This window comes from Leuciscus leuciscus, assembly GCF_965113295.1.
Source record: "Leuciscus leuciscus genome assembly, chromosome: 10".
Lineage (NCBI taxonomy): Eukaryota > Metazoa > Chordata > Actinopteri > Cypriniformes > Leuciscidae > Leuciscus > Leuciscus leuciscus.
The window spans coordinates 18,185,447-18,207,860 of NC_138734.1; the positions used below are offsets into that span (position 1 = coordinate 18,185,447).

Below are 22,414 nucleotides of genomic sequence, written 5' to 3' on the forward strand. Positions count from 1 at the left end.
CACTACATTTTAAACTTCAATTTTTAATTCAAAACAATCTCAAAACACGTTGTGACATTTTTTTAAGCAGTAGCCTAGCCTATATAAGGGCATTGAAACCAGGATCTTAACTAAAACGCGTTCCGCGTAATCTCTCAAAAATTATGCCACACTACTCCATGTATTTTTTTTTAAGGACTGCTTTTGAAATCACTATAAATTACTATGCAATTGTATCGCTCACGAGAGCTCTTCATTTATCTAATTCCTCAATAGAATAGTAAAAATATTCAGCGTCATTGCTCCTAATATTGTCTCTATTTGTAACTTTTGATTCTATTTTTTCAGTTCTAAAATTGATTCTATCTTTGGTTCTATTCTGTTGTAGCCTAATAGGCCTATTTATATATATGAACAATATGCCTATTAGGCTTAGGGTTTTATATTTAACCCACTTAAATTTTAAAATACGGCAATTGCTGCTGTTTTGCACAATGTCCCTTTGCGCCACCTGGCGGTCATTTTGGGAACGACTTTGAAATGCGGCTGGTTTATTTTTGCCGCGGTGATTTCGCCGCGGCAGCTGGCGCGGCGGTAATAGGCATTCTGGTTGTCCACCATCTGTAGATGCGTCACAGAAAGGCATTGGTGTAGCACTGGTGCAAGACAACAGGCCCATTGCTTTCGGTTCGAAGACACTAACTGAATGTCAATCAAGATACAGCAACATTGAAAGAGAAATGCTTGCTATTGTGTATGGTATGCAGCGATATCACACATACCTGTATGGCAAATCATTCGTCGTAGTAACGGACCACAAACCTCTCGTCACCATATGCACAAAGCCTCTGCATGCTGCTCCTCCCAGGCTACAACGCATGCTGATCAAAACACAGGGATACAACTACAGCATCGTGTATCGTCCTGGATGCCAAATGATTTTAGCTGACACTCTCAGCCGCCTGCCAAACCCCGAAAACAATGAAGACATTGAACTTGATGAACGCATTGATGGGCTGGATACCGAATTTGAAGACCCTGAGCATCATACTGTTGCAATTATAAACTTCTCACCAAACAAACAAGAGATTCTCAGAACTGAGACTGCAAAAGATCCCAAGCTCAGTGTGCTAAAAGAAATCATCCACCAGGGATGGCCAGACAGAATTCAAGACTTGCCAAAAGACCTACGCAGCTATTGGCCTTTCCGAGATGAACTCGCCATAGAGGCTGGAGTTGTATTTAAGGGCAGACAAGTGCTTATTCCAGAATCCATGACCAGCGACATTCTGACTCAACTCCATGCAGCCCACCAAGGTATCGAAAAGACACGCAGGTTGGCTAGAGAAAGTGTATATTGGACAAAGATAAACACAGACATTGAAAAAATGTGCAGATCTTGCAGTACCTGTGCAGAACACCAAGATGCACAACCAAAAGAACCTCTCATTCCACACAAAACACCCACAAAGCCATGGCAATACCTGGCGTCGGATCTATTCGAGATCCATGGCCATCAGTACCTACTTACTGTGGACAGATATTCCAAGTACCCATTAGTTGATGAAATGCCCATACCAGTAAGTAGCCATGCAGTTGCACAAAAAATGCAATGTTACATGTCTTTATTTGGTCGACCAGATGAAATAATGACAGACAACGGACCGCAGTACACAGGACAACCTTTCAGGAAACTCATAACTGATTGGGGAATAAAACACATCACAAGTTCACCACACTACCCAAAAAGCAATGGATTTATTGAAAGACATGTGCGACACATCAAATCCATCATCAAAAAAACAATACAACACAAAGGAGATGTACAAATGGCTCTGATGCAGGTGCGAGCGACACCCATTGACAGTGATTTACCATCCCCTGCAGAATTACTCCTTGGCAGACCAATCACCACACTCCTACCAAGTCATGCAGTTCCAGGTAAACTGGAACACAGACAGCACCTGGAAAGAAGGATTACAAGGATGAAAACACACCATGACCAATGTAGCGGTAGAGACTTACCACCATTGTTTTGTGGACAGAGTGTGAGAGTGCTGGACAAGGAGAGGAAAACATGGCACCCAGGGACTATTGTGGAAAGTTGCAAGGAGCCGAGAAGTTACCTGATCCAAACACCAAATGGAAACACAGTCAGACACACTAGGAGCCAACTTCGTGAAATGTATGCTCCACAAACACAGAAAATCCAGAAAAAGGTACAATTCGCTGAAACACCCCAAAAAGATGTGGTTGAACAAAGTCACAAGAATCCAGATGAGAACAAAATCACACAACCTCTTGATACAAAAACAGACAATACAGGTACTGAGACAACAAGACCAACATGCACAAGGTCTGGACGGGTCATTATCAAGCCAGCCCAATACAAGGACTTTGTGTAAAGCTGAAGTAATAGTCAAGCAGTAAAAAGAATACCAAATATGGACTAAATGTGTATTTTGCACACGTAGTCATCAAACAAGTTGTTATTGTTCATTATAGTTATAATGTGCACCCCATTGAACAAAAAAAAAGCAATCTTGTTGTTGAATTGGTTATCTGAGGTGTTTACACACTTATGTTAAACAGGGGGGATGTTGTGATACGTAATACGTGTGTACGTAATACGCAGTGTGCGTGGGCCGGAAGAGTTTATTGTATTGAACATGTGAAGCCCTAGTAAAGATGTTCTGAACCACCTCTGATTCTGTCGAGTAATACTTCAATGTCCTCCCCACTATCATCTCTCCTGATCAAACAAGGTTTATTAAGAATCGTCAATCATTTTTTAATATCCGCCGCTTACTTAATGTGGTATACTCTCAGCACCAGGCCATTCCAGAATGTGTTGTTTCTTTAGACGCAGAGAAGGCTTTTGACAGGGTTGAGTGGGAGTACCTTTTTTTTAGTTTTGGAAAAATTTTGATTAAATTTTCTCTCTTGGATTAAATTACTTTATAGTGCTCCCTCTGCAGTAGTCCTAAGCAATGGTCTGCACTCTAGGCCATTTAACTTGCACCGCGGAACTCGACAGGGCTGTCCGCTAAGCCCACTACTATTTGCTCTAGCTATTGAGCCTTTAGCAATCGCTCTATGCCAGAGTCAGCAGATCACTGGAATTACTCGTGGTGAGACCGTGCATAAGGTAACTCTATATGCAGACGATCTACTGCTTTTTATATCAAATCCACAAACTTCTTTACCCGCAGCTCTATCTTTACTTGAGAATTTTGGTTGGTTTTCTGGTTACAGGCTTAATCTGCACAAGAGTGAATTTTTTCCAATTAACAAGGTAGATATGCAACTACAGTATTCCAACATACCACTGAAACTAGTCAAAAATAAGCTCCCTTATCTTGGGGTCTGTATCACTCGCCATCATAAGCATCTTTTTAAACATAATTTTGGCATGCTTCTTGAACGGATTAAGAAAGATCTTTCTAAATGGTCCCCTTTAAAGATTTCTTTCATTGGGCGCATTAATTCCATTAAAATGGTGGTGCTTCCTAAATTTCTTGATCTCTTTCAGTGTTTTCCTTTACTTATTGTCCTGTCTTTTTAAAAAATCTTTGGACTCTGTTATCTCTTCTTTTATTTGGAATGGTAAGCACCCTCGCCTACGCAAAGCATACCTTCAGAGGCCTAGATGCAATGGTGGTATGTCCTTACCTCATTTTAAGTTTTACTACTGGGCAGCTAACATACGAAATACACTTTATTGGTGGCATTATCACCTTTTGCCCAATAGACCGTCCTGGGTGGACATGGAAATAAATGCTTACAAGCAAATTTCCCTTCCAGCACTTGCATCTAAATTACAGTTAACCTCTAATATCAGCATCAATGTGTAAAGTCCTTGCTTTCTCTTCCCTGCTTGCACATAGAGCAATATTATTAAAGTGGAAAGACCCTTTGCCACCCACTCATACTCAATGGATTAGAGATATGTCGGTAACGCTTTAGATTACAGCCCGGAAAGTACTGCGTAATTAAAATGAAAGTACAGTGTAACGTTCGGTAATTACAGTGTACCTATAAAGTACTTACGTGTAAGTATAGGGGAACAATACGTAAAGTTTTGGGAATAAAGGGGTAACAACCAGGAAAATAACAAATTATTTAGGCAAATTATTTAGACTGTAAGTATTCCATGTAGTTACAGGGTAAGTATGACATTGCGGGCTGTAAATTAAAGTGGTGTTTCTTACCCTCTTGTTCCATGTAGTTACAGGGTAAGTATGACATTGCGGGCTGTAAATTAAAGTGGTGTTTCTTACCCTCTTGTTTCATGTAGTTACAGGGTAAGTATGACATTGCGGGCTGTAAATTAAAGTGGTGCTTCTTACCCTCTTGTTTCATGTAGTTACAGGGTAAGTACAATAAAAACACATGTACACACACACAATCTGATATCACTCGGAAAACTTTATTTAAAAAAAAAACTACTTATTTAAAAACGGATTTACAGCACTTTCGCTTGCTTGGTTTCCTCCTCCTCTTGTTCCTCTTCTTTTTCTTTCTTTCCACTGATGAGTCTTAAGAAGGAATCCCATGACATGTCTCTTGCTATTCTGTATTATGTGTTAAAAGAAAATACAGTACAGAAATGTCCTCACCATTTACTCATCTTTTACCCTCATGTCATCCGAGATGTATACAAATTTCCTTCTTCAGATTAACACAAACAAAAGTTTTTAGAAAAATAAATAATCTCTGTAAATGCATATGATGCAAGCTCATGTGTTCCTAAAAGTTGACAACAGCACATACAACAATAACTACAGTAATCCATACGACCCCAATGGATGAATCAATGTCTTCTGAAGTGAAACGATAAACGTTTTTAAGAAAAATACCAAATATAAAAAAAAAATTAACTGTAGACTATCGCTTCCGACCAACTGTCACCTGCGCGTTCATGAGAGGGTTGAGTAAGTTTACGCTTGACAATTTAAAGCGTGACGTAAGCGCACCGAAAAACCGAATGTCGAATTATTATTATTTTTTAAAAATATTTTTATTATTGCTCACAACAAAATACAAACAATAACAGATGATACTAATGAAAAACAAACCATGCAGAAGAACAGACACCAGTTCTCGCGCGAGTTTCACATCAAACTCCCGCGAGGATGCAATGAACGCTTAAAGCTTCACCAAACGCGAAGCCATTCAAGCCGACCCTATGAAGCCGACTCTCATGCACTCGCTGGTGACAGTTGGTCGGTAGCGAAAAGATGAGTAAATTATGAGAACATTTTTAAAAAATAAATAAAGAATAAGAAGTGTAATATGTTGTAAATCTGTTTTGAAATAAGTTGTTTTTCAAATAAAGGTTTTCCAAGTGATGTCAGATTGTGTGTGTAGGCCTACATGTGTTTTTATTGTACTTACCCTGTAACTACATGAAACAAGAGGGTAAGAAGCACCACTTTAATTTACAGCCCGCAATGTCATACTTACCCTGTAACTACATGGAACAAGAGGGTAAACACCACTTTAATTTACAACCCGCAATGTCATACTTACCCTGTAACTACATGGAATACTTAGTCTAAATAATTTGCCTAAATAATTTGTTATTTTCCTGGTTGTTACCCCTTTATTCCCAAAACTTTACATATTATTCCCCTATACTTACACTTATGTACTTTATAGGTACACTGTAATTACCAAAAGTTACACTGTAATTTCGTTTTAATTACGCAGTATTTTCCTGGTTGTTACACCTTTATTCCCAAGACTTTACGTATTGTTCCCCTATACTTACACGTAAGTACTTTATAGGTACACTGTAATTACCGAAAGTTACACTGTACTTTCAATTTAATTACGTAGTACTTTCCGGGCTGTAATCTAAAGCGTTACCGATATGTCTTGTCTCTGCCTCGAAAAAATTAGGTATTCGCAAAGAGGATCGGAAAAACAATTTTTTAAGATGTGGCGCTCTTTTATTGATTATGTTGATAAGTCTGTTTAAATAATGCCACTACTATTGACACTTTAAAAAAAATTAAAAATGTATGTATGTATTTGTTGTATTTGGTTGGAGGTTAATGTTTGTTAGCATGTTTGTATGTATTGTATGTATGCTCGGTTCTTACAATCCCATGTAATGTTACAACTTCCATTACTGGTAAATTACCAGAACCTATTGACCGGTATTTTTTGAAAAGGTCCTGTTCACACATGATCTCTAACCGGTAATTTACCAGTAAAGACTGTATGTGTGAAAGGGGCTAGTGACACATCAAAAGTTTGGTGTCTAACTTGGCAAAGCGTTGCAGAGTTACAGCATCAGAATCAGCTTAGCACCATGCCATCAGATTCATTGATGTGTTCAAAATCAAATGCGAATCAAAAAGCTTGTAGTATGCTGCGCTAAATCAAAAGTTTTTTTTTATGACCAATTTTATGATTTTTGGGCAAACCGTTCACATATCTCCTGACCAGTTGGTGGCGTTGTAGCGAAACACAGCATGTAGCTTCAGGTCATGCTTGTGATGACATGTACCAAGACTCGTCTCAATACGCTAAAGTGTTGAGGAGATATAGCCTTGCATCCAATTTGGCTATATCTCTTTGTCGAATTCACCCGCGCGTTATTCAAAAACGGTTGGGTTTATCAAAAAGCTTTTAACAACTTTTTGCCTGCACGGTCTGAAGATGATCTGAGCCAATTTTTGTGAATAAGAGGAAAAAGGAATCTTGTTTTTAGCCATTCAAAAGTTATTAACATAATAAATGTAAGTGAAACTTTGGACAGTTGGTGGCGCTAGATAGACTGAGTTTGCAACTCTAAAATTGCTGTGGTTAATGTTCAGACTCTCCTCTTTCAGTGTGCCAAATTTCACAACTTTTTACCATACGGTTCTATGAGGAGCCATTGACTCATGAGCGGAAGAAGAAGAAAAAAACTAAAGATACAATAGGTTTCCCTTGGTGGTCGGCCCGTAATAATAACAGCTTCCTCATTTTCACAAGCTCAGCTGTGCAGCTGTGAACCACACCTGTATTCACTTTAAGAGGTTTACATAGACTCCAGCAATTGATGATGTGTAATTTACATCTTTGCATTCTCAGAGTATAACTTTTATTAACCGCAACATATTATTTGGCTTTTGTACCTTGTATAACAAGGGGAGGAGGGTGAAACTGAACTTCGAGTTGGACCAAGCAATCAACCAAATGTTCACACTTGGTTTTGTGAAAAGAGCCTAATACTGAATATCATATATCAGTTTATGTGATGTGCTATAGGACTCTGCATGCATAACTATAAAACAAATCATAGTTATTCTCTACAGCTCAGTGTCCCTTTTAGAAGGATGCATCACAGTCTAAGCAGCAAACAACAACAACAACACAAAACACTTTCATTTGAAAAGAACACAACTGGTTAACAACATTATCACTCTCATAGGAAAAGAAAACAGTCTGAAAAATGAACTGACCAAACCCTCTTACACAGTTCACTGATCTCCGTTACTCTAGTCATTACATGCTTGCGGTTGTCACTCTTTTCAGTGTCTTAAAGGGATAGTTCACCCAAAAATGAAAATTCCATCATCATTTACTCACTTTCACGTAATTTCAAACCCGGAAGACTTTATTTCATCTTCGGAACATGAACGAAGATCTTTTAGTCCACATGTTCTGAAGAGTCTTGATCGCTTTATATGATGAACAGATTTAATTTAGGCTGAAATCTTTTTCATTCTCAGATTTCATAAAAAATATCTTAATTTGCGTTTCGAAGATGAATGAAAGTCATACGGGTTTGGAACAACATGAGGGTGAGTAATTGATGAAATTTTTTGAGTTACTACTCCCAAAACTATATTAACACAACTATATTAACATGTCCTCACTTCCTTCCTTTGCTCTGTCATCTCAACTTAGTTATTCCCACTGGTATCTGTCCAGCAGTAGCAGGTATCTGAAGGTTAATCGTATAACTGTGTAAAACAGAGCAGAGATCAAAACATTTGAAATAGTAAGCAACTCCAGTGGCAAATGCAAGAACCTTGATAATTAAAAATACAACCCATTTACAACAAGGTGTTGCTAAGATTTCATACAGAATTGAGTGAGATTTGATCTCATTAGTTCACAGAAGAAAGTTTTAGATTTGTCACAGCATCCCAGCTAGCAAAAAAGGCGCGGGCCTACAGCGGCCCCATTAAGGCAAAAACACTCGGCCGATCCTCGGCATGAATCTAGGTCCGATTGCTTTGCGAGCGCTCGGTTTTGACGCGGCCCGATTAAACACTCGGCCGATCCTCGGCAGGTCCGATTGCTCTGCGAGCGCTCGGTTTTAATGCGGCCCGATTAAACACTCGGCCGATCCTCGGCAGGTCCGATTGCTCTGCGAGCGCTCGGTTTTAATGCGGCCCGATTGCGGAACCCCGAGTGAGAGGGCTTATTTAAACCTTATTTAATTCATTCATGTCAGGATAATAGCCTACTAAAATATCTTAGCAACCGTTATTTATGCAAGATAAACTGAAAATAAAACAGCACAAGGAAGACAGGTTCATTAAATGCATTTTTTTATTGGATCACACTTAACCATAGTCGGCTCATCATGCTTGCTCGTTCGCACGCACACACACACACACACACACACGTTCGTTCGCACACGCACACACACACACGTTCGCTCACACACGTTCGCTCGCACGTACACACACACACACTTTGGTCTATGTTGTCTGCCTGTTTGCCCTCTGGCTCCGGCCACCATCCCTATCAGAGGCAAGCTGCAGCCATCTGGTGATGAGGATCTCAATTTCCTTCTCTGTGGAATCCTTGGTCAGGGCATTCCGTCGGACTGCATCTGAGAAAAACACAAGATAGAAGAGGGCAGCATTACCATGTGAGATCCTAAACTTAATTTGGATGCAGGGCTCTCCTCTCCTCTTACATTTATTTTTAATTAAAAAAGTTTAGAAGCACCTTCTGATCAATGACAAATCCACCTTCCCTTTATAAGGGGATTTATATTTTACTATAAATTGTCAAATTGCATTTTTAACATCATTAATTTTTATCTTTTATGACAAATTCATAAATAGAGTTAGAATAATAAGACACAAAAGTTACCAATCAAATGAAATCAGTAGTGTTTGGAAGTTTTCCTTTCTGTCCTGCAGTTGCCACGCCCCATTTTTCTTTGCCACTTATTCCAGTTTAAACAAATCGATTGAATATTCAGTGACAAAAGCAAGCGACTGTCTTTATGAATGGGTGATTGAATCATAGACTCACTAGATTAATATGAAAACGCATTCATTCATTAACGAAACACTTGTTTAGAGATGCCCAAACATTTAGCTTTGATTTTGTTTTGAACTATTTTTGTTGAAACAGAGCATAAATCTGACCACTGTCCCTAAAATGTAAGTCCCTTAATCAGGGCCTGAAGTTAACTTTTTTGACCACCAGCCACTGTGGCAGGTGGATTTAAAAATTCACCTGCCACAGTAACTTTTTACCAGCCAGTTTTTTTTTGCCTCATAAAGGTGAAAAATAGAAATCACACAAACATTGTTCTTTAACTTGTAAGAATACACATTTAAGTGCTGCATCTTTTTATTCATTGATTTGTTGTGTCACAGACATAGTCATATGTCATATTCATATATACTGACTGCTGCTAATCTGAGTCCACAAAAAAGGAGCAGATGCACTCCTCTTTCTCCACTGCTGCTGCATCTTCATGAGGTCTGGTCTCCTTGACATGTCCCCACCACTTTTTGACATGTCCCCACCCCCACCAGAACTGGGGCCCCCCACACCCAAGACAAAAATGGTTTGGCCACTGATCAAAATTTGATGTTGTCATTAATTTGAAGTTCAGTACGCTCAAAATGCCCGGTCAGCACAAGTCCGGTGCTCAGAAGAGGAAAGAAAAGAGAAAATAGAGGTTTTCTAAACAAATATATAAAAATAAAAGCGGTGACGGTGAAGCTGGAACTAGTAAAGTCAACGTAAAGCAAGGTAAGAAACAGCGCAGCAAACGCTTACGAGCATTGTCAGGAGTTTTCCTGCATTAACATTTTTGGGGCGGCCGAAGATTTTTGTCCCGCCAAAGCCGTCTCGATTTTTGTCCCGCCAAAGCCTTATTTGATCGGTAAGTGATGTAGAATAGAATGACTGCTGCGCCTGACAGGGCGATAACGAGCAGAGAGAGCCCCGGCCGCGCGCGCGCACTCTCACGTCTTCAAACAACACGTCGAGCGCTGGCTTGCGCTCTCTCAGTCGCGCATATTAATCAAAGTCAATTGAACCGTTAAGCAGAACTAAATTAATATTAATATTACTGGTAAAGTTACCGGGTACCGGACATTTTCTCACTGGTTCCCAACTCAACATACACACGCACACACATCTGTGTAACTGTCATTGTACCATAACCAACGTCAGCTTTGCTTTATCTCATCCCATCTCACCAACAGTTTAATACTGTTACTCGCACATCCAAAACATCGTATTTTACGTCGCGGACTTAAAAAAATAAAAAAATAAAAAAACAGACGCAAAAAAACCCAACAACTAATGAATCACTCCATTCTCATTGCTACCCACCAATGTGGCAGGTAGATTGACAGTTTTACCCGCCAATTGCAAAATTCACCCGCATTTGGCGCGTGGTCGGGTGTTAATTTCAGGCCCTGCCCTTAATATATCACTGCACAATCATGTCATGTCTGTAATATTGTTAGAAGATAATTTGCGATCTTGCATAACTAAACAAACTTGATTTTGACTGAGTTGATTTGTATGGTGATCGGGAAGGGACATGTTCGGTTCAATTAGTTTTGTCGTGGCCACAACATATAAACTTGTGGGAACCTGATATTAAGTCGTGGGAACGTCATAATATCTCGTGGGATATTAAAGGGATAGTTCACTTTGAAATTAATTTTTGGTATGTTTTAGCTTACCTCAAGGACATCCAAGATGTAGGTGTCTTTGTTTCCGCAGTAGTTTCAATTTTTTATATTTTTAGGTCAAACCGTTCTTGTCTGTCAGTCATAATGCAGGTCTATGGTCACGGTCTCAAAACACATGCACAGAGTCCAAATTAAAATAATTCCCTGTCGTCCAAATTAAACAATTCCCCATCGTAAGTACACATTGATGGCCTAAGACACGAAACGAGTTTTCTCACACAAACCGCTCGTTTCGTGTCTTAGGCCATCAATGTGTACTTACGATGGGGAATTGTTTAATTTGGACGACGGGGAATTGTTTTAATTTGGACTCTGTGCATGTGTTTTGAGACCGTGACCATAGACCTGCACTGACTGACAGACAAGAACGGTTTGACCTAAAAATATCAAAATTGAAACTACTGCGGAAAAAGACACCTACATCTTGGATGCCCTTGAGGTAAGCTAAAACATACCAAAAATTAATTTCAAAGTGAACTATGCCTTTAAGTTGTGGCCACGAGATAATTTTGTTGCGGTAACGACATCATGTTGTGGCCACACGATGCAAAGTCGTGGCCTCGAGATCATATGTTGAGGGAACAATATATTTATCTTGTGGCATCGACTTCATATTTTGAGAAAACATCTATTTCTTGTGGCCACGAGTTATGTTTAACCACGTACACACTGTGAGCCAACAGCAGTTGGAGATATAGATGACTGATGAAACAACATTTTACTTTGAATTAGTTATGTAAAAAAAAGATATATTGCGGGTCTGGCATTAAGACATGGGTACGTTATATGTGAAAGACACCTGAAGCGTATTTCGTTGCAAATTTGCTGGCTTGAATGAGCCGAAAGTCAGCGTGCATCGTGTTAAAGCTGTATTGCCCCAGTTTATACACATCTAACACTCCTTTTATCAGAAACAAATGGGCATAACCTGTAAATAGACATAAGTCATGATATTTTGTTTGGGGTAAATGACCTGATTTCGCTCATGGTTATTATATTTGACATATATCTTAGCCAGTCATTTTACTTCTTTGAAATGCCTTTAAATGGCAAATTAGACCAGTAAACATGTAGTTTTACACTTGCCACAAAAATGATTTAAAGCCTCCACTTATTAGGTGAACTGTTCTTTCTGCCTAAATATTAGCCTACTTGATTTTATTCATGAGGGTTATATTTGACATCTTATTCAGTTCCTTTTAAATTTTTACCTGAGCGTGCCTGGCAAAAACGACCGAGCCGTGACCGCATCGCTTCCATTATGAGTGCGCTTGCTGCACAATATGAAAAACTTATATGAACATAAACGATAGGATAAACTTATATGAACATATGACATAAACTTGAGCGCGCAAATTAAACAACAATCATTGTTTTGATAAGAGATCGACTAGCAGAAATTAGTAGTCGTGCAACCCTTACTTGTTATTGACGTAACGCAACATTGACAAAATGTGCAACCAGATGTTGGAATGTGTGTTTTTTTTAGAGGGAATATTCTAACGTCATTTGAGTAATTTTGACAGCCCTAGTGTGCACCCATATAACCTGATCGGGTCAGTTGCACTGGTGCACCTACATACTTTATTCACTGTCGCTTGGAGTAAAAAAACATGGTCAGTACAATTTTTCAATACAAATACAGCACCGACACTTACCCAGAACCACATTTTTCAAAGTGAGCCCTTTGAACGCAGGCTTTCGGTTGGCCCCACTCCAATTAATGAGTCTCGCCAGTGAAGTGTTCATTGCTCTTCTCAGGACCCTTCCCACAGTGTCTTTAAGAGTCATGCCTCCAATCATTCCAAGGAGAACAGTCTGAAATAAAAGACATGTACATCATTAGTGATTTAAGGAATATAGCGCGAGTGAGAGTGGGGACTGACTTTTAGGAATTATTTGATTAATGCATAATTTAACTCACCAGATTTTTCTTCTCATCTGGATTTTTTAATGTCTCCTCCAAGCATTGTAGCTCCTCTATGGTTGAAAGCGGGAGCCCAAAATGTGTTGGGTCTGGTATGACGTCTGGAACAGCTTGACTGCTGGTGATTTTTTGGAGCTGCACCAGGATGAGCAACTGCTGCTCTCTGATAGAGTCGAGCTGGATGAGGATCTCCTTGGCAATTGCTGTAAGACATGAAAAAGCAGGCAAAGCAGATAAAGTAGCAAAACATTGTACGTAGATATGTCAGAGTAAACAGAGATGGATCGCTTTGTAAAATTTCTACCTGTAGGCACCGCCTCCCGAGAAGACCTGTTCTGAGGGTCATGTACTTGTGGAGTGTTCTATGAAAAAAAAAAAAAGTTTTAATCTCATTACACACATACCAAAGTGAATTTTTATTTCCATAAGCTTTAGCATAGCTTTCTTGCCCTTCTTACTTGATATCTATCTTGGCCTGATGACCGACTACTGCCAGCTGCTGCATAAGTTGGGGTGTCAGTAGGAGCCCTCAGGCTGTTGGTAGTGGAGACTGAGACTGGAGACCACGGTGGTGGACTAGCCGCTGCTGTGATATTCACTGACGGGGAAGAAGCCCACGGACCTGCTGCTGAGCTGTTTCCATCAGAAGGGAGATCAACTGTGGTCTCTGAAATATGGCCTGGTGACCAAAAGCCTTGACCAGCTAGCTGACTCCCATCACCTAGAGCTGTCACAAAGGTACAATTGGCAGTTGTGTTAGTTTCACACAGATGCTTAATAAAAGATTAATCTAAACCACTGTAACAATTGTAACAGGCCTACCACCAAGATATGGGATGCAGGGGACTGGTGCAAGTGGAGTGTAAGATTTCTTTTTTTTGGTTGGAGCACAAGGTGCAGCAGTCCTACCCTGCTCCTCTTCCTCCTCTTCACTGCTGGATACGATTCTTTTACAGCCTCTATCATTGATTACATAGGGATGTCAGTTTTTCTTTGGAATGAATAATAAATTAATTTATAAATGATGAAGTTTGTTTTGTCTGGAGTGCATTGTAAGGCATTGCCTAATTGTTTGCCCAGTTATATTGTAACTTTTGAAGCGGCCATAAAAGGAAATTATAGGACACTCCTACCTATTCTTTCTCTTCATGTACTCTGGCCTGTTATCCTCTTCTTCTTCAGTGTTTAGATCAGAGGTAATTGTTGCCTCTAGCAGCTTTGCACAGGCAATCTCATACACATCTGTGAACAACACAAATGCAGATTAGGTATAAATGGAAGTAGGGCTGGGCAATATTATCGATTTCATTGTTATGCACATCTCGTAAGTAAAGCCGGTTCCTTGATTAGTAGTAAATCACCATCACCTGCTTTCAGATGGAGTGGCATTTACTACATACACATGCGATAATTAATGTGATATGGCTCAGCTTGTCAGTGAGTGAACTACGGCTCTGTGTAGTAAATACCGCTCCATCTGAAAGCAGGTGATGGTGATTTACTACTAATCAAGGAACCGGCTTTACTGATGAGATGTGCATAACAATGTCATTGATAATATTGCCCAACCCGAAATGGAAGGGCTCCTTGTGTTACTTGTGCAGAAAAGTTTCAATTCATTAAAGGTGCTATCAGCGAACCCAGTTGGCGTAACCTCTTGTTGATGTTTGAACTATTATCAAACAAAACAGAGGCTAGCTAGCTCCTCCCTCCTCCTCAAACCCCCCAAATCCCACCCCACATCATTTTTGTCAGTGATTGGCTGGAACAGTCTATTATGTTTTATGCTTGAGGGTCAAACTATTTGTTGCTCAGTTTGTTTGAGCTGCGTTTGTGGAGACTAGACTGACTGCAGAGACCTCGTTTCTCTACAGTGTGTTCAGGAGACAGCCAGCTAGCGGATAGTGACGAGATGTTTGCGGTAGGTGAACAGAAATGTTCTGATTTAAAAAACGTGTGAGATCGCTGAATGCACCTTTAAGTGTAAAACTGTATTATTTGAAAATGAAGCATTACTATACCATGCGAATACATCACACGGACTTTGAATCGAGTCCAGTCAGCACCTGGCATCACTCCATCTTTAGCTGCCCTACGCAGCTTTGCAAGAGAAACAAAAGGGGGCCAGAAACTTTGGCCTTCTTTCAGCCAATTAGAATGGACAACTTCAACCTCCTTTGAATTTACAAATTCCACGATATGATACATTCTATAAAAAAGAAATGTCAGATTATGTAACCTAGGTTCCAAAGACTTGCAAGTCAAAACACATTGTAGGCACGAAAAAAAAGAAGAGAACAACAAAGAGAAGAAGAGAAGACTATACACACGCACAAGCAAAATTATTTACAAATATTTGTAGAATGGGTTCACCTCTATAATCTGAGAAACTCCAGCTCCTATCTATGAAAAAACACTTAACTATTTACTACCTAGTCTTCAAAGGTGTACTGGGCTCGGGGCGTCATTAAATGCTGAAATCCGCAACAATCAGTTGAACTGAAAGTCCGAAAGCGTACCCCCTACAGAGAGTTAAATCTCCACCCAGGATAACCCTTAAAAATAAAAAAGGCAAAATAATAAACAAAACAACAAATAGTGTTCCGTCGGAAGGATTGTATACACAACCCAGCTGGATACACTCTAACTAACCAGAGTTCTCATTCATAATTAATTGTTTGACAGCCCTAGAGAATTGTCATCATTTACTCACCCTCAAGTTGTTTTAAACCTGTAGGAATTTCTTTCTTCTGCTGAACACAAAGAAATATATTTTGAAGAATGTCGGTAACCAGACAGTTGATGGAGCCCATTGACTTCCATAGTAGTGTAGGGAAAGATCTGTGTTTCTCCCAGCCTTAAGGGAGAGCTGTGCTCTAAGAGGGTTTCATTCTTCTTCACATGGGTGGAGCAGTTCTGTTTTCCTTGTGAAAAGGTGAGGAGGGTTTTCACTGTTGCATCTATTACATTTCTTTAATTATATTTGCCATCCATGTTATTTAAAGATATATATTACTGTTAAAGATGTTAACTAACATATATGTGCAGTAATTTATGATTGATGGTTTTGTATTTCTGATATTATTTAATGGGTTGTACCTTCTATGGGGTGGGTATATTTGTCTGTACATAGTATTGTGTTTAACGTTTCTCTGAGTATTTTGGGTTATTTCATTTTGGATTCATGTGACATTTAACAGTCACTGTCATATGTGGAAAGTTACAGTAGGAAAAAAATACTATGGAAGTCAATAGGTACCATCAACTGTCTGATAAATACCAACATTCTTAAAAATATTTTTTTTTTGTGTTCAGCGGAAGAAAGAAATTCATACCGGTTTTCAAACAACTTGAGGGTGAGTAAATGATGACAATTTTCATTTTGAGGTGAACTATTCCTTTAATCTCTTAACGCAACAATTAAGCCTAATGTAAATGCAACAAAGGCATTCCAACATGTTTGTCTTTGAAAGGGAGGAGGACATATTTACGAAGGCCATCGTCAACTTTAACACACTTCAAACTCTCTGACAACTGTGAGAGAAGAAACACACCTAGGCTAGATGAACTGAGGGGATATGTGTAGAATGGCTCAACAGCACAGAACTGATAATACACCAAGTGCACATTACCTTCAAGCAAGATGATATTCTGAAGCAAGCCAATGTCATTACCTATTTTAATACAGTTATCCCCCTCTGTAATTTTAACACAAAATTGATCCCTGTGCAATTCTCTAAACTCCTGTATTCCTCCTCTAACAGCCTGTGGTAAGGGACCACCGACATGCTCTTTCTTTAATACAGTTCCAGCTTTCACATCGCCTTCATGGACCCTTCTGTTATTGGTACGCTCAGACAAGCGACGGACAATCTGGGCAACTGGGAAATTTGGCCCTCTCACCATGCGCTTTACCTCGCCAAGAAAATTTTCAAAAGGGAACCCAGATATCTCATCAATACATCCATGTCTCTTAACATCATCTCCCAAATGAACAAGGCCATGCAAATTGTACACCAGAAAGCCCTCACCATAAAGTCTGCCAAAATGTTCAACAAATGACACAAGTAGTGTCTTTGCATAGTCACATATCCCTACATCAACCTCAGGATTAGCCAGCATAAAAATAGCAACCGACAGCAGCATAAAGTTGTAGTAGACTGGAGCAGCCAGAATATCTACAAGAACGACAGGGCCTGTATACAACAAGAACTGCCGTAGCTCCGTAGCCTTCCATCTCCCTCTTTCCTCAAAAGCTCTAGGCTTTCTAGCAAACTCGCACGGAATGTGATTCTTCAGTTTCTGTAGGTTCTGAGATAGTGCTTTAACCAGCTGACCAGACAAGCGAGTTGGCAAAGGCCCACTACACCACAGGTCAAACAACCGACGTACAACCCCAAGACACACCAAATGCATATAATCGTGAGGAAAATCAAGTACCATGTCGATGCCAAGTCCAGTCAGAGGAGACTGTGCTACATGATGATCTTCATCCAACATTTGCCTAAAACTAGCATCCGTTCTTAAGGTGGAGTCAGTCTGTGGAAAAGTCATGCGGTTGCTTATATATACACCAGTCTGTACACATTTATCACAAGCTGAATAGCCTGAATGACTCTTTATGCCTTTAACAAAAGCCCGGGCTGGAGCGTCACACACAACAGAACAGACTTTCAGAAAAAACTGCTTTCCTTTGAACCAAAACCCAGACTGAAGACTACTCAACTCACTCACCAGGTCCCTCAAGTACTCAGTGAGTGATTTGGGTTTGCAATCCCCTCCGAAAACACCAATCATGAATGGATATTTACCTACTTCCTTCAACAAACCTAGAATGGGCCACAGCTGCTGGTTATTACTCTTAAACAATGGAAGCCCGTCAAAGTTTAACTGTAACTGCAGGCAATGTTTGCTAGGGAGTTTCATCCACACATTTTCAAGAAGGCCTGTTATAGCATTCAATATGCCAAAGTAAAAGAAGGCACCTCCTGCTACAGGTAGGATTTTGTAGTCTGTGATTGTTTTGAGGAGAGTCCTCCCATCTCTTGGCAAATTTGGGTGGTGAAGCCTTAGGATGGACAACAAGGCAGTAAGTGCAACCATGGTGATGTTAAACTGCAAAGCCCAATTAACTAAATCATCAGCCAGGTCAGGTCTAGGACTATCCTCAGAAGGTCCCTCTTTATCATCACAGTCACTGTCAAAGTTCCAGTCAGAAATAAAGTCATTACTGTTGTCACAGTTTAAATCAACATGCAAGTCATGTACAGTGTGGTCATCAGTCAGATCATTGTCAACAAGCTTACTGTCGTTCTCAATACCCTGCAGCAAATTAGACACTGATTTAACTGCCTTGCGTCTCAAATTTGATTTGAAATCATGCATTTGATCAGCCATTCTTACCTCAGAGCAGTGTTGTTGTTTTTTTGCCTAAATTGAATTGCAAACGCAAATTACCTGAGGAAAAAAGAAAAAAAGATTAGCATTGTACAAAACCATACATAATGTCTTCTTATACTAAAGCATTACGATTTCCCTTTTTTAGTCCAAGGATTGTATGTACTGTTGGATTGTATCACTTTAAGTCACAAATATTTATGATTTAATTTGTTGTTGGCGTTGTATTTTACAGCATTTATTAAATTTTCTGACCATGAGAATAGCATTAATTGTATTTTATTTCACCTAGAGAACCACACAACAATTTAGAAAGGTTCAGCGCTACCACTTTGAGCAATGCACAACATGTTGCAGAAATTTTCATTGCCCTTTTTGTGATGGCGGTATTTTTAAACAGACAAATTAAATATTCCCATTAAAATCCACTTTAAAAAGGCCCACTTTGTTGTTCATGGAGGTGTGAACATCTGTAGTTGTACAGTGGCAATAGATAGCCTATAATTTTACATTTATCTATTTGGCAGACGCTTTTATTCAAAGCAACTTGAATTGCATTTCATGCTGCGTTCCAGGCAGGTTTTTGAGCTCGTAAATCATGACTTCAAACCACGACTCACGACCTGTTTGCGTTCCAGGCAACCTGTAACCCGTGTTTCTACAAACTTATACCCGTGAAAGTGCACTGGAACGGCAGTCAAACCCGTGACTTCCCACCCGTGAACTCGTACTAGATTGATGTACTCCCAGTTACGAGCTCTGACGTCACATAGCCGTGTTGGAAAAACACGGGTTACAGGTTGCCTGGAACGCAGAATCAGATACACATTTAATTTTAGTCTCTTTGGAATTAGATGGTTTTCTGCATGATATAGAGTAGACAAAATATTAAATTATCTTCATTAACGTAAAGGTTACATAAACAATCCACATTAAAACGTAAGCTTACAAAACAACCAATTATATATTTCTGTATTTATATTTTATTATAATATTGATCTATGAATGCATCCCATTCAACATGCAAACACACAGGATAAGTTTGAGTAGGTTTGGAGTTAGTAGATAGGAGATGAAAGGTGCCTCAGGATTAACTCAATTTGTATGGAGTTTTTATTTTTTCACTTTTCACAGTTTTCAGTCTATCATATAATTTATGGTCTAAGAAAAAAAAGGTTAGTTGTAAAATGGTTTGAGTATTAAAAAATATTTTCAAATAACGCTTAAGCTTTGTTCTTTGTTTCAAAATATATCATTAATCATTTGACTCAACAAAACAAATGGATCAAGTATAATTTTAACTTTTAAAAAACGTAACATTTGTTGCAGTATAGGCCTGTATTTTGTTAATAGGAAAAAACATAATTCTTATATTTTAGATGTATTATATTTTCAATAAAATCGTTAAAAATATATTTATAATAACTTTGTTTTAAACTTTGAAACGTTGCTGCGCTCACTTCCGGCCTCAGACTGTCATGCTGCTGTCAGACTCAGCCCTATCTCACAAAAGTTGGCCGTTGTAACGTTAACGTTATTCAGAATGTCATGAAAAATAAGTGTCACGTTCACAAATTGCCCCAACAGTCAGCCACCCACGGGAAAACACAAGATATTGTACATTCATTTGAACCAACAATACAAGTTAAAGATGGCAGCTTTCAGAAACGACTTCTCGTTTTGTATTATTAAATGTCGAGACTCGAGAGTGTCATACAGCCCCGTGCAAAAGACCATTAGATGCCTTTTACGACCACGTCATGTCACAGCGTTCACAATAATAGCGGACGGTCTGCACATTTTCAATATCTTCACAACCCAGAACATTAATAGACAATATATTTGGAGCATTGATGCTTCCTTCCAGGCAACCTGTAAGCCGACTATGTGACGTCAGAGCTCGTAACTGGGAGTACATCGAGTTCACGCGGGAAGTCACAGGTTTGACTGCCGTTCCAGTGCACTTTTTCACGGGACGGGTAATTAAGGTTGTAAAAACACGGGTTAGGTTGCCTGGAACGCACCAAAGTCGTGAGTCTTGGTTTGAAGTCGTGATTTACGACCTCAAAATCCTGCCTGGAACGCAGCAGTTGTATTATGGAGCAAACTAACCAATCATAACGTTAGTCCCCAGCAAGTCCCAACCAGTTTACATAAGTAAAATAATAAACATTTTCTTAAAAAATCAAAATGGGGATTTTTTGTTGCCGTTACTGTGCAGTGTGAATTGTCTTAATCCAGCTAACATTTAGTTCCACTTGTTCTTCACAAATCACTGTGCTCGTAAATATTATTCACGTAAATTACATTCAATAAAAATTGCGTCTAGCCTAACAATTTGCCAAGCCGTAGCAGCTAGCTAATGTTTAGCTTCGTTCGCGCCATAAAAATCGGAGCCACTTTCATTAGCTGCTAACTAGCTTAGCTACTCTGACATGATAAAGAATTTAATAACGGTCCTATTCATTCTTAATTTAATTCTAAATTATTTCATTCCTTTTCTGGAGGGAAGCATGTCAAAGACCATGAACAGTTTAAACGGATCGATAATAATCAACATATAATCAGCAACAGTTCAAAATGTATAACTAGATAATATAGGATGTTAAAGGAACTCAATTGACACTCTGCTCGGCGTTAAATTTGATATATGAAATTGAACACGACTTACCCGCAATGGCGCTGGATCGAAAAGGGAGGATTCCAAGTCAGGCGTTAAGTTTTATTTCACCCGCACACGTCACTCCAGCGATGCGATCTGACGCTCGCTGCCGTTGAAATCGGCTTCATGCTGGCAAAAGGGTCTGAGCCGAGCGAGTTCAACTTCAGCCGTCAATGCATGTTGTATTGTGAAATGCAAACTCAATGTTACTAACAAGACGTTATAAATGTAGGCTACCCATCCTATTAACCCAAGTAAACACAGGATATTAAATGTTGGCCGGTAGAAAAATATTTTAGTCGGCATTTTTTGTTTCTGTTATCCACTGTGCATGTTTAAAATACATAAACGTATACATATTCATGACAACTAAATAGTTTTGCTATATAATATTATAGAATGATCTGTAAAACTAGGCTATTATTATTATACGCAAAACATATTTTGGACAAGTCAAGACATTAATGAACTATAAGATGGGGTCAGGAATTTACGTCAATTTTAAAATAATTTTAATGTTAATTATTGCTAAAATGAACCTAAGCCGAGTCATTTCCAGAAGTGGTCCAACTCATACATCCAGAGCCTGTTTACCAGAACGGTGAAAAGGAATCGGCCCAGTGCTTTACAGCCGTAACAAAAATGCATGTGCCAGAGTGAGCTGCGGCCCACCACCGGCCCGGTTAACACACGCCGATGCCGAGTCTAAGCCGCAGGCGCCGCGGGGCAGCCGCGCTCGGGCCGATTATACATGCTAGCTGGGATGTTGCTTCAGTGCTTCCACCCATTCATACACAGACAACTCGCAACAGAACAACAACTTGACAACAGACAACTAGAAAAAAACAACTTCGACCAGAGAGACCAAAGCACTGTTATCATAGAATAAGATGTCCAACTTTTACTGCAGTAGAGACAGACCTGTAACATACAGAGCCCGATATGACTTCAGTGTGAATCTGAAGCCAAAGCAAAATACATAATCATTTGAGATAATCAGGGCTAGAGCTTAGATCGGGCCCAACAAATCAAGCCCGACCCTACCCGAGCCCGAGCCCGTTGTGTCCGAGCCCGGCCCGGCCCGACACGTTCACTGTAATTATGAGCCCGAGCCCGATTTAAACCCGACCATTTTTAATATGTGGGCCGTTATAACCAGGGGCGGCGCCAGAATAATAAAAATTTTTATGTGCTATCATTTAGGCTACAGGGGGGAGCTGCGCAGTTATATAGGCCTATATTATTATAAAAATACTATTAATAAATGAGCAAAAATTGACCAATATTCAATATTCAATTATTTTAATTATCACAATTAAAGCTTTAATTTGATTAAATTGAACAAGCACAACATTCAGCATTCAATCAAATATTCTTAAAGATTAATTATTATTAATAATGTTACTTCAACATATTGTTATTTCAACATAATATGTGTGTGAGCAACTGCAACAAGCAAGATGTGCATTTGTAAATTCGGTGACAGCG

General features: G+C 39.3%; 1 protein-coding gene and 1 long non-coding RNA gene across 4 annotated transcripts in view; both read right to left on the bottom strand.

Moving 5' to 3' along the window:
• LOC309508523 overlaps window positions 1–22,414 on the bottom strand; it is a 194,364-nt gene that overhangs the window by 112,843 nt on the left and 59,107 nt on the right. The window lies entirely within an intron of this gene.
• Window positions 8,557–21,250, bottom strand: LOC309508427 (uncharacterized protein). Of its 3 annotated transcripts, XM_082183061.1 has the most exons (9): window positions 20,936–21,250; window positions 18,271–18,324; window positions 14,001–14,109; window positions 13,690–13,826; window positions 13,326–13,594; window positions 13,172–13,229; window positions 12,865–13,070; window positions 12,599–12,758; window positions 8,559–8,821 (listed from the first exon to the last, which is right to left on the bottom strand). In XM_082183061.1, the coding sequence occupies exons 3-9, from the start codon at window positions 14,015–14,017 to the stop codon at window positions 8,688–8,690; spliced, it is 981 nt and encodes a 326-aa protein (XP_082039187.1). In that variant the 5' UTR covers window positions 14,018–14,109; window positions 18,271–18,324; window positions 20,936–21,250; the 3' UTR covers window positions 8,559–8,687. The 3 variants fall into 3 exon arrangements, with proteins under 3 accessions (XP_082039185.1, XP_082039186.1, XP_082039187.1); XM_082183059.1 differs by lacking the exons at window positions 18,271–18,324; window positions 20,936–21,250 and adding an exon at window positions 14,889–14,970 and having other exon boundaries at window positions 8,557–8,821; XM_082183060.1 differs by lacking the exons at window positions 18,271–18,324; window positions 20,936–21,250 and adding an exon at window positions 14,889–14,970 and having other exon boundaries at window positions 8,558–8,821; window positions 13,326–13,588.